General features: G+C 37.6%; 1 protein-coding gene across 1 annotated transcript in view; it reads left to right on the forward strand.

Moving 5' to 3' along the window:
* LOC139688328 (ABC transporter G family member 20-like) overlaps window positions 1-13,618 on the forward strand; it is a 129,096-nt gene that overhangs the window by 69,036 nt on the left and 46,442 nt on the right. The window contains exons 3-4 of the mRNA XM_071585826.1: window positions 435-594; window positions 11,111-11,268. Of these exons, the coding sequence (XP_071441927.1) occupies window positions 435-594; window positions 11,111-11,268 (318 nt within the window). The remainder of the gene's footprint in view (window positions 1-434; window positions 595-11,110; window positions 11,269-13,618) is intronic.

Below are 13,618 nucleotides of genomic sequence, written 5' to 3' on the forward strand. Positions count from 1 at the left end.
GTGAGAAATGCTATGGAGGCAGGAAAAGTGGATGAAGGGGGTATTGACCGGCAGCGGGATGTTGAAGACTGTAATTGAGGGGAGAATGTTAGGCAAACGAGGAAAGGGAAGGAACAGGATAGGGATGTTGGACGGTATGAAGGGAGGAAGAAAGTACTCAGAGCTGAAGAGGGACCTAATGTAGAGTAGGATGTTGTGTTTTGCTAGCGGTCACAAATCATTTAATTAGTAATTATGTCCATCCAAAAACCTACGTTAACCGGTAGATTACCTAATAATAATAATAATGTATATATATATATATATAAATGTTTATATATATATATACACATACATGTATATAATTTTTATTACTTAATAGATTGTCACGTCTCCTTCTATCCGCAGTTATTGAAATAGGAACTAATGCTTCTGTCCTGCCAATATCATTTTAGTTACGGCCTCTTGGGCGCTAGCGGCTGTGGCAAGACGACCCTCCTCAGCTGTGTGTGCGGCCTGCTCAAACTGGACGGCGGTGACATCATGGTACTAGGCGGGAGACCCGGGGACAAAGGCTCCGGCGTGCCGGGGCACCGTGTGGGATACATGCCGCAGGTACAAGAACTATCTCCAGTTGCAGCATCTTGCACAGGGGAGGGATGGGATTGGCGGGGGAGGGGGGGTAGGGATTGGCGGGGGAGGTAGGCTGGATAATTAATGTGCCTCTGGTGGGCTCCTCATCCTTCCGGGAAGAATTTTACGAGGTATCCCGTCCCCAGAAAGGGAACACTTCCATGAAACGACCGCCGAGAAATAAACTCCGATCCGAGGAACGTTTTCTTCCAGGGATTTATCCTATATTGGGCGTGTGACCCAGGAGAGGTCACGAGCGAGCATGGGGTAGGTGTGTTGATTGAAATCTCTGCTGGGTGTCTGTTCGGCTTCGGGGGTGGCCAGAATGGGTTATCGTGGTTCATTGAACGTCGAAATTAATCTTGAACTGATTCTGGAAGTCAGTCTTCGAATTTCAATCCGAAGGTTTATAATTGCATCTCCAGGCAATTGCTATAAACCCATTAATGCAACCTCATCTCATTCTTCATTAATTTCTTACATTCCGATTTACTAAAATAATTATTTACTATCCCATACCACAACACGTTTTCTTACAATATCGTCTTTTGGTGGGTAAAATTATCCAAAAAATTACTAGCTTTAAATAACCTCCAACTGCAAAATAGTTACAGCTGAAATATCGTTAAATGGTCTTATTTCAAATTTATTTCGCAAAAAATGTTGATATTTTCGCTTTCCACCCACAAATTCGTGCATTCATGCATGCGTATGTACACACACATGGGTAATTTAAAGGTGAATATGAAATAAATGGCCAAAATGTTAATCTTTAACTCTTTTGACCTACATTCAACAAATTACATCAATTTAAACAATAGAAATATCTATATTAATAAAAACTTGTGATTGACCTTGCAGTAATAAAATATTAATGTCCAATTTGTCATTAAATAAAATGAAATTAAATTAAACCTAAAAAATGTAGAAGGTTTGTGAAAACATATTTTAAGATAAAGCAAAGGAGCATATTTCGGCAAAGTATTAAAAAAATCTAACTCTCTCCTCTTTTTTTGGATTAAATGTCATGAAATAGATCCATTTCGTTTCAAGTAAACTTTTAATGTTGCTATGCTATGATTAAATATGCTATCCTTAAACTCTTTAGGTCAGCATCCAAGAAAAATGTACATGTAACTAATTTTTTCAAGTTCATGTAGCAGGCGTTAGCGTTAGGAGGACAGAAGGCTTGGTAGTAAGTATCCGACAATCGTTGAGTGACTTACAACACCTTTGAAGTCATATTCAATTCCAAGTGATTTTCACTTTCTTTCTATAACTTAATCTGGAAGATAGTAATTGGTAGAAAATACTAAGAAAATGTTAGTGACAAAACTGCGCAACAGTATCTTTTAATGGAATCATCCGCTAAATGAGCAGTATAATGCTACAATTTTACACTTTGAAATTGTTGCATTATAATGGAAGAAAATGTTTAATTAATTTATTAACGCTGTGTTTGGTGCACATTTCATTTACTGCACATTTAAACAAACCAATGATAATGTAATCGCTATGCTTAAATGCTTCTAATTAATTCTAATACTGAAAATAAGATCTTTCAAGTAAAATTTAAGAAATAGTAACAAGCGCTCGACTGACACACCCACAATCCATAGTTGTATAAGATGTTTTAAAAATGTCCTGTCCATTGGCTTACAAATTAGGGACTGGATTTCAATTCAGAGAATTCTCTCTTTTCCGTAGAATTTCAGTCGAAAGATATCAATACTAAGAATCCTCTTCCCCAACCTAAGAGCAGGAAAAAATATCGCCTGCGATTTATTTTCCTAATTATAGCCATTTGACATCAGAATGCAGCAAAGACTTTTATCTTTCTCCTTAATAAATAAAAATATAAGTTCTCTCAAAAAAAGTTCAGCGCCAAAAGAAATCCACCGACGCAATAAACGAAAGGTTTGCGGTCTGCGTGTTGCAAGGCTAAAAACGTGATAGTGAACCTGAGGGGATAAGTTTGAGCGAGGGGTGGCTGAGAAGATGAGATTACGTGTCGGTTTTATTGGTCGTAAATTTCCGACGCAGATTGAATGGGGATAATTGACCAGAGGTAGATGCTTCTAGAGAAACGAGACGTGAGAACTGTATTCAGTAAAATCTAGTGGTTAAGTTAAACATTTTTTTTATAGCCAATGCCATGAGGTGTACGGGGATTTTGATACGAATAAACACGAACGACTATGTGGATGAGGTCCCGCCGCACCGTCTCCGGACAACTCATTCACGTTCTGTCGATGAACTCTCAATCATCTGATGCAGCTGAATTCCTTCGCCTTTTGGTTTATTCAGAAAGTCTGTACAACTCGATTTCTTCCTATTCACATCGTGCCCGAGAAAAGCGTTGCGATAGACGGAATGGTTGGCTGTCTCCGCCAAGGCGGCCGGATAATTCGCCCATTACTAGTCGAGTCGCCGCTCTATTCTTCCCCCAACCTTCCTTCGAGTCACGTAAGAATTATTAACGGAAACGCATTCAGAATCTCAATGGGTGATTTCTCACCACCTAACGTCGTACCGTTTGTCCTTATATCCCGATTCCTACAGGATACTGTAAACGGTACACTTCCAAGCATGCACAAAGAATCACTTTAGCTAGAATAGTAGACCAGTATCTTTAGGCAAAGCTATAGCGTATGCAAATGTAACAGAAACTGTAAATCAATACAACACCAATCGGTTCAATAAACACTTAAACTCCTAAGAAGTCTCCTGCATGGTTCGTCGTCTTTTTGTCGTAAGGCATACTCAAGTTGCATACATGATGTAAATATAATTAAAGGTCTCAGGAATCACTTTGTGGAAATTATTTATTATTTCATAAATAGAAATATATTTTTGTAGTCGACTAAAATTACTAGCGGATTATTTCGAAAATGAAAAACATTAATGGGTTATAAAATATTTCAGGGTCCCGGAGTCTTGGGGATTTGAATTTGAATAATGAGATTATATTGTTCCGACAGCGGTTCTTTCACTCACATCCGTCACAAATACTATCAAAATGCGAGGTTCACATCACCCCTTCTTAATTTATACCCTCTGACTTCAGATTTAACCATTCCCTACTACTTTCTTAAAATCTCATTTCTTCTGCTATATCGCTAAACAATATCTCTCATATTATTCCTTAAATGTATTCATTTTTAATAGAAATTCAGCGAATGAAAGTCCACCTGAAGAGGAATGCTAACCGTTCCCTCTATAAAATCAAATTATGATTGTTGAGTGTTCCTAAAGGTGAGAGAAAAATGAAGGTTTTTTCGAATTCGGCAATTACATACGTATTTTATATTTATTTATGGGGAAAAGAGGGAAAATAACTATCTTCATCATCAGCATTTCAATCCTAAGATTAGTTTACTGGATTCCTCCATTCGTCCCTATTTAGTGTTAATTCCTTCAACCTCTGATAGATTCCCTGTTTTACGTCCTTCTTAATTTGCGCTATGTACTTGTCTCTTGGCCTTCCTCGCGGGATCTTTCCTTCAATTTGTCCTTCTATTATGTATAACTAATCCATTGTGCGTCAAGGTATGCCCAATCCATGTAGTTCTTCTTGATCAGATGAAGTACGTGGAACCCATTAGCCGTAAAAATTACTCTTCTCCCGACTCATTGCACTTCGAGAATACATTAACTGATGCCTAATTACGCTTTTTATAATATTATTAATATTTCAAATGAATTACATAAAATTTTTACTGGCATGAATTTAGGAATAATACGATATTTTCGTATTCGCGAGGACAAGGTCGTCCCATGAATAATAGAATTCTTCAATTTCCACCACGTTGCATGTTATTGTGACGAAAATTCGACTCTAAAGGTTATTCCCACGGATAAAAATGTAACCAAATGCAGATTTTGCGTTGCATGTGATGTGGATCTCAGATGAGGAAAATTTGAAGAAAATAATTATAAGAGGATGACAAAATTTAAAAAAAACTTGAATATGACAGGGAATTCAAGTTATGTTTCAGTGCAATTGCTGAAAGTGTACTTAAAAATGAAAAATGTGGTAACGGGAAATTAATGATATTTAACGGGATTCCTGCCAAATGGCATAGGTATTCGATTTCCACAGCAGTTATCTTTGGTACATGTTATTCTGGCAGCCAACAAAGATGATCTTGAGAGACTAACCATTAAGGAAAATTGGCACCGCGCTTAAATAACTTAAAAGAGACGAGGAATAGTTTCATGATTATTTGAAATATTTTACCGTAAATATATAGGCATTCATTTGAGATCGCAAATTTTCCGGAGGAGGGGAGGATATTCCTTTCATCGGCTAGTTCGGAAGTCCATTACTACTATGGTTTCTTCTTTCAATGCATTATGAGGTACTGATTATTTTCTAGGGTGTCTACATTATACTCGTAAGATTTGCTTCCTTTAAGTAGGCTGAATTGTGTACGTACTTGGATCAGAGAGAAACACCATGAATAGCATGAGCTAAATTATTTGTGGCAGCAGACGTAAAATGGTCCGGTTTCTTTCCTGAAGAGTAAATGGCTTCGGATGAAAATACTTAATTAAATACTGATGCGATTTTTTATGTATTGCATATAACAGGCACACTTAATTAAATTCGGGTAAATATTTCAGCAAAGAGTAAAATTGTTGATTGACATGAGCTATCACGTACTTAAGCTACGGATTTTTTTTTGGAGCATTTGTGTCTATTGATTAATCTATAAGTGTTATAGTGGTCCATAAAAATTAAAAAAAGAGGTCAAACTATGAAAAATTAGAATACTCGTACTTATACACTACCAGTGGGTGAAACATATTTTGCTGCATACATTTATCCATCGTTGACAACCACTTTTTCAGCGTAAAATCCTCCCGAGAGAATAAAAAAAAACATCCTTAAAGAACCGGACTTTGGAATATGCATAGGATAATTCTGCTGCCACGGATTTTATTACCTTCAACAAGATAATTCCTGATTCCATTTCAAACTGAGCATGGAAAACTGGATTTTGATGGTCGAAGATATCAGAGAACGTCAAGGTACAGGTCGGAACAAAAACCTGGCGAAGGATTCCAACGGCAAAACATATTTCATTTGATCGATAACCTGTTTTCGAATACCAACATGATATTATTCCAGCATCGAGAACAGAATAGAAAATGTTAACTTAAGTATATGTGTGTATATATATATATATATGTATATATATATATATATATATATATATATATATGCTTTTGTAGACGTAACACGGAAGTGCCGAATAGTACAATACACAGTAACACACAATATAGAAACACAAAAAAAGAAGAACACTCACACGTTATTTCTTGATATTTCGACGGAAACAATCCGTCTTCCTCTGAAGATATAGAAGTAATCATATATATCGTATCTATATATATATATATATATATATATATATATATATATATATATATATATATATACATATATATATATACATATATATATACACATATACATATATATATATATACACATATATATACACATATATATACACATATATATACATATATATATACATATATATATACATATATATATATACACATATATATATACACATATATATATACATATATATATACATATATATATATATATAAACTTATGCTAACAGTTAGCGATAAGGCGGGTAAGATAATAGATGAAACAGGAAAGATCCAAGAGAGATGGAGGGAGTATATAGAAGAACTGTATAGTAAAGAACTTTGACCAACAAAGTTAGACATTGAAAATGAATATGACGTAGAGGAAGATAGCTTTGGTCCAGGCATACTAGACAATGAGATAGAAAGGGCATTAAAGGAGATGAAACTAAATAAGGCCGTGGGGGTGGATAACATTCCCGCGGAACTATTGAAATGTTTAGGAAAGTTTGGGAGGAAGAGGTTATATGGGCTGATTCGTAGTATTTATGAGGAAGGAATCTAGTCGGAAGACTTTGTGAGATCAGTTTTAGTTCCTATTCAGAAAAAGGTAAAGGCTACATCATGTGAGGACTACAAGACAATAAGTTTGATATCCCACGCAGCTAAAGTTGTTCTCAGGATCATAAACAAAAGGATAGAGAGTAGGGCAAATGTTTACTGAGGGGATGACCAGTTTGGGTTTAGGAAGGGGAGAGGTACGCGTGATGCCATTGCGGTAATGAGATTATTAATCAAGAGGAATATAGAACACAACCCGGAGGTATTTGCCTGTTTCGTAGATTTCGAAAAAGCGTTTGATAGAGTGAATTGGGAAAACTAATGAGTATATTGCAGAAAATAGGAATAGATTGGAGGGACAGGAGGCTAATCCGCAACCTGTACATGTCTCAGACTGCTCAGGTGCGGGTGGGGAACGGGAAGTCAGGATGGGCAGTGTTAGGAAGAGGTGTAAGGCAGGGTTGCCCACTATCACCGTTGCTGTTCAACCTGTATGCAGAGAAAATGATTAAGGAGGCATGGGAAGCACTGGAGGTAGGAATGAAAGTGGGCGGGGAATTCGTAAAATCAGTTAGGTTTGCTGATGACCAAGCTTTAGTTTGTCAGTCAGCCAAGGGGCTGCAAGCATTGCTGAGTGAATTGGAAATTCAGTGCGACAGGTATGGGATGAGAATCAACATTAATAAAACAAAGGTTATGCGATTTTCTAGAAAGAAAAAGGCTAAGCTAAACATTAAAATAGGAGGGCAAAAACTAGAGCAGGTAGAACAGTTTACGTATCTCGGTAGTGTTTAGGACCAACACGGTCAAAGTAGTAGGGATGTAAGGAGAAGAATAGCTCTGGGCAAAGAAGCTTTCACGAGGAGGAAGGAGTTGATGATAGGGATGTTGAGTAAGGAAATTAAAAGAAGACTCGTAAAATCTTTGATACGGAGCGTAGCTATGCACGGCGCGGAAAAGTGGTCATTGAAGTAGGAGGATAGACGTAGACTGGAGGCTTTTGAAATGTGGGTGTGGAGAAGAATGGAGAAGGTGAAATGGACCGGGAAGAAAACAAATGAGGAAGTACCTGGTATGGTGGGCGAGGACAGGGGTTTGTTGTGAGAAATGCTATGGAAGCAGGAAAAGTGGATGAAGGGGGTATTGACCGGCAGCGGGATGTGGAAGACACAGTAATCAACCCGAAGGTCGGTTTAGTAGGTGATGGTAGAGTTCACCCAGTACTAAGCCCTATACGGCGTGTGAAAATTCACACATCAGGGTAGGGGGGCCAGTTCCTTTCCCTGTGGTTATGGTTTCCCAGGAAGACCTGGTACCCGAAAAATCACATAGCCTATATATATATATATATATATATATATATATATATATATATATATATAACACAGGTGTTAAGTTTGAAAACAGAAACACAAAGAAAGGACACTCACATATATGGTTATGATGTTTCGACGGCTCGGCCGTCGTCATCAGAATATAGTATATTGATGATTCTGATGACGACGGCCGAGCCGTCGAAACATCAAAACCATATATGTGAGTGTCCTTTCTTTGTGTTTCTATGCTTTAAAAATCTACACCTGTGTTTTAATATATTTGCGCATCGCTGAAGAGCGTTCCATTTCGAAGAAATTTTAATGTATGTGTATGTATACATATATATATATATATATATATATATGTATATATATATTTATATTTATATAAATCAATATATATATTATATATGTATATATATATTTATATTTATATAAATCAATATATATATTATATATGTATATATATCAATATATATATACGAGGGTCATCCGGAAAGTAGTACCCGTTCGTGAAATAAAGACACAAAAGTAAATATTAACAAACATAAAAAATTTTATTTGAAAGAGGATACTTTAAACTACTTCTCAACATAATCTCCAAGCAAATTAAGGCATTTGTCATAACGTGTGACAAGTTTCTGTATTCCTGCTGCATAGTCCTTCGCCGCCAGCTCATTGAGATACGCGAGGGACCCATCTTGCACAAATTTTTGCATAATGCAGATGGTGATTAACAATTTCATGAACAATTGTTCGAGAAACATTGGGAAAATGCTCACAGATGTCATCAATTGTGACGCGCCGATCGTTCCTCACGAATTCGTCAACTGAGCTCACCAGTTGGTCTGTAATGACAGACGGTCTCCCCGAACGCTCATCGTCGTGTGTGTTCCCCCTCCCCATGTTGAAGTTGCGACACCACCGCCGAACAGACGACTCGTCCATTACATTGTCTCCATACACCTCCTTTAATTGGCGATGAATATCACATGGGCGAACGTTTCTTGCATTGAGGAATTTAATCACTGCCCTCACTTCACAACTGGCGGCGTTCTCAATTTTTTTAAACATTGTAAACAATCACAGAAACAACACAGGCAATGCTAGCGTCACGCAACTTGGCTCAGAGAAGGCAGACAAGCCACTGAAGCTATCTGACCTCGTCCAGCGGCTACTCGCGTCGTCAGCACTTCATGCGGCACGAACGGGTACTACTTTCCGGATGACCCTCGTAGTATGTATATATATATCAATATATTTTTATTACATTTGGAAATAATAAATAAACTTATAGCTATGTGCTAGGCCTGAAGCTAACACGTTCATAACATTGGAAAAAAACATCCATTACTTTCGGCAGATAATTACAGAAATCGTGTCTCGTATTGAATGAGGCATCGAAGAAGGAAATTCCAAGCATTCTCGCAGAAAACAAGTTGGTAAGGGTGTACGCCCGTACGTGTAAGTATGATAATGTTTTAAAAACAAACGACCTTGAATTTATGTACCTAAATACCTCACGAGATATTTTTCCGAGAATGTTTAGCGAAGTAATCATTCTAAATGAATAAGCGGAATGCGCTTATAGTCGTTACATTCTAAAAATAACGTTTCAGGGTATCATCGTAAGTGATAAATTTAACTATTTGGAAGGTCTGGCGCGCAAAGGGATGCTCATTTACAGATGATCCAAAGGGACGGAAAAATAAACCAAAGTTTCGGGAGATTTATCATTAAAACTATGATTCCATTAAGACAAAGCACGTCTGATGGAATAGTTTTTGAAGTATCTGAAATAAAAGATCCATTTATTAGAATCTGTCCTTTTTATTAATTTCAGCATCAAATTAGTGTTGCAGTTAAGTTGCCTTTTATGCACACCTACATATATCCACACCATACACAGAATGTGGAACGATGTTTCCAGCTTATGTCCTCCATCTGTTTCGATTTATAAAGAAAAATTCATGGATGGATTCATTTTACCAATAATCCGCTTAAGAAATAATCTTGTCTGCGTTTGAAAGCAAACTTCATCAAATTCCCCATTCAAACTTACTTAAGAAAATTCTTTACCCACGTGTGTGTGACTCCTCAGTGGACCATGGGTTGTTTCAGATTGGTAATCTTGAAGGAAGCCAACGGCGATGCACTGCTTAGAACGATTACTGTTAAACATTGCCCAATGTTCTCCAGCAATGACTATTTACCCAATGGCGCACGCATGCAATTGTTATAATCAAAAGCAAGAATGAGATTAGGACACGTAGGGTGCAGTGGATCGAAGTCACCGGTTAATAGGGTTTTAATCCGGCATTTTCCCGGCCCACTTGCGGATGCTTCAAGGTCGTCGCGGAAACGGTAGATTCTGTTGCAACGCAATTTTCGCGGGGACAATGGTTCGGAAATGGACTTAATGGACAATGATTCGGCAACCGTGTGATATAGAAAAACTCGTATTGTCGCCAGACCGTCATCGTTCCTTGGGGAAATATACATAAGCTTACTTTTTTATTTAATATATTTCCCTGAAATACGTATATTATAATTTTTAAAGAGAATGTGTGGGTGTAATTTTAATTAAGGTAAGTTCAAGTGCTGATTAACTAAATCATTAACTGCAAATAATCAAACATGGCAATGCAAGGGTTTTAAAGTTGTTGCCAGTAATGCTGCTCTTATTGTCTTTATTCTACACCTCTGAAGGCGGTAATTTCAAAAATTATTTTGCAATGAAGCAACATTTTAGGCATTGAGGTATGTCCCACCATTCTCTCATTAACCCTTTACAACGATAATTAAGATTACAGAATGAATGGGCTAAAGGGCTCCTCATGGGTCTCGAGCAGGTAAAAAAAATTTCGAGTGGCGCCGCGTACAACTCACAAGCCTGTACCTGTGGCGAGCCTCAGCAACATATGTTCATTAATATTCAAAACATCATGAAAAATCCAAGATATTAACCAAAACACGTCCAATGAAAACAATTATGGAGTTATAAAATGATTAAGGTATTTCAGAAACCCCCTTCATTTACTCTATAGTAGATAGCAATTACAAAACTTCTAATATATGGTTTTTCCGTATTTTTTTCACTTCAATGATACGGCTTAGCCATGGGTTGGGGGAGGAGAGAACAGCGTTGACCCATCCAGTCCAGGTAAAAAATAAATAAAATCAATAATAATAAAAACCACTCAATCTTTGCCTTTTCTTTGTCCCTACAGGAGCTCTCCCTCCTTCAGGAGTTCACCATTGACAACGTAATGACGTACTTCGGATGGCTCTTCGGCATGTCCGGTAAAGAATTGCGAGAGCGCTCCAATTTCCTCATAGATCTCCTGCAGCTCACGTCCAAGAGAAGCCAACAGATCAAGCACCTCAGGTTGGGGGATTTCCCGCACCCTTCCTCACCCAAGGACAACCCCCAATAACTTCCATCGGCCGGAAAATTTCGCGGCCATTTCCTGAAATGGTGGAATCACATGCCTTGACCGTAGATGGGGTCTAATTCATGGGATTGAGGCAAGGGGGGAGGGGTCGAGAAATGCCTCGCAGCGTCAGGGAGACTGCGGTTGCACTGGTGACAATAAGGAAGAAAAAAATAATCAAGGACCTTTTGTTCCGAACTGGTGGTTATGACGATAGTGCCTAGAAATAGTTGAATATGCAAAAGTTCGTGAGCGGACGCCATGTCGTATTTTGCCTGTTTTTGTGTTATCCCAGAAAATTTAATGAGGGAACGCCCTAAGTTATTCATCAACCCTTGAAATCTATTCTTTAAGTCGTAAAGAAATTCCAATTGTCTTCGAAAATTCCATTCATCCAGTCCGTTGGGATTTTTCACCTCACTAATTTTATGTAAATGAACCTAAATTTACGGGCGTGAAACAATCAAAACTACGCCTCGTAATCAACATGACACTTGATACGTTATTCTGTGACGATATATTTCCAACTTTTTTCTGCAATCTGAGGGATGTCCTCTTAATTTTCTCGAGAGTATAATTACAAATATCAACAATAAAGCGCCATATTTTTCTCATGTTCCACAACACATGTTTCGTCTGAAACAAGCTATACTCTCAATTATCATGGACAGATCGATATTTAGCAATAATATGCACTTGGAGGATTCGATATAATTTTTAAAAAATCAGTGGAAGCCGGAAGAGATGATAACAGTTTCAGAAGAATGGAAAGTGTAATGATATTTGGGCCATTTTAAAATACGTATCTTACGAAAACACGTAGAAGTATGTGCTTGGATTTGAAGGAAGCGGGGTTGACGCAAGTTGAAGGTTAAAGCACTTGGATATTTTTCATTTGGTGGTTTGATAAAATAAAATGAGTAATGCACGGAACCGCTATTTTAAACCCACTTCTCGGTGCTCAAAAGACGGTTTATAATTTAGTGACTCTGAATCAAATGATCTAAAATTCATATTATACCATACATCCAAGCTTTAGTTTGTCAGTCAGCCAAGGGGCTGCAAGCATTGCTGAGTGAATTGGAAATTCAGTGCGACAGGTATGGGATGAGAATCAACATTAATAAAACAAAGGTTATGCGATTTTCTAGAAAGAAAAAGGGCAAGCTTAACATTAAAATAGGAGGGCAAAAACTAGAGCAGGTAGAACAGTTTACGTATCTCGGTAGTGTTTTGGACCAAAATGGTCAAAGTAGTAGGGACGTAAGGAGAAGAATTGCGCTAGGCAAAGAGGATTTCACGAGGAGGAGGGAGTTGATGACGGGGACTTTGAGTAAGGATGTTAAGAAAAGACTCGTAAAAACTTTGATATGGAGCGTAGCTATGTACGGCGCGGAAACGTGGTCATTGAAGCAGGAGGATAGACGTAGATTGGAGGCTTTTGAAATGTGGGTGTGGAGAAGAATGGAGAAGGTGAAATGGACAGAGAAGAAAACAAATGAGGAAGTACTTGGTATGGTGGGCGAAGAGAGGGGTTTGTTGGGAGCAATCCTATGGAGGCAGGAAAAGTGGATGAAAGGGGTGTTGACCGGCAGTGGGATGTTGAAGACTGTGATAGATAGACCGGTAGATTACCTTAAAAAAAAAAATACCATACATGAATACAAAATTATTTTTTTTAATATCACTGATACATATCTTAGCTAAAAAGCCTATAAAAAAACTTGATCAAACCTAGACGGAACATGTATTCTCACCGCCTCCAAACGTGCTATTGACTCCGTTCTTAGCGAAAACTGACATGTAAAATTCTAAATTTTTAGGTGGCCTTTTGCAACAGTTCAGGTTACTTTTAAAAAATTAATGTTTTTCCAGCATTATATCTGAAAAAAGGGAGCACCAGGAAAAGCCCTTCCCTTCCCTTAATTTCTAGACACAATTTATATCGGGATTCTTTCCAAAAAATCAACGCGATAATTTGAAAAAATTATCTATATCATGATAATGATTTCTTCTTTTATTCCATCAATCCGCTACCTGAAAAAAGCCCAATTGTTAAATATTTCAACTAGCGCCTACGATATGCCGCCTTCATCAAACCCTTGTCGCTGTCTTATACAATTCAGGGCACTCACTATGAATACCTGAACTGATGAATAAGGAAGGACCAAGCACACACATTTCTACATAAGTTTACCTCGACCATCGAAACTTACAACCCATAGGACAAGTTTCCTGTAAAAAACGACACAACATAAAAGTCGGTCTCATTTAAAATCATATTTGTTGATACCTCAGCTTTAG

The sequence above is a fragment of the Hetaerina americana genome, unplaced genomic scaffold (genome assembly GCF_022747635.1).
Source record: "Hetaerina americana unplaced genomic scaffold, ioHetAmer1.1.p SCAF_2, whole genome shotgun sequence".
Classification (NCBI taxonomy): Eukaryota; Metazoa; Arthropoda; class Insecta; order Odonata; family Calopterygidae; genus Hetaerina; species Hetaerina americana.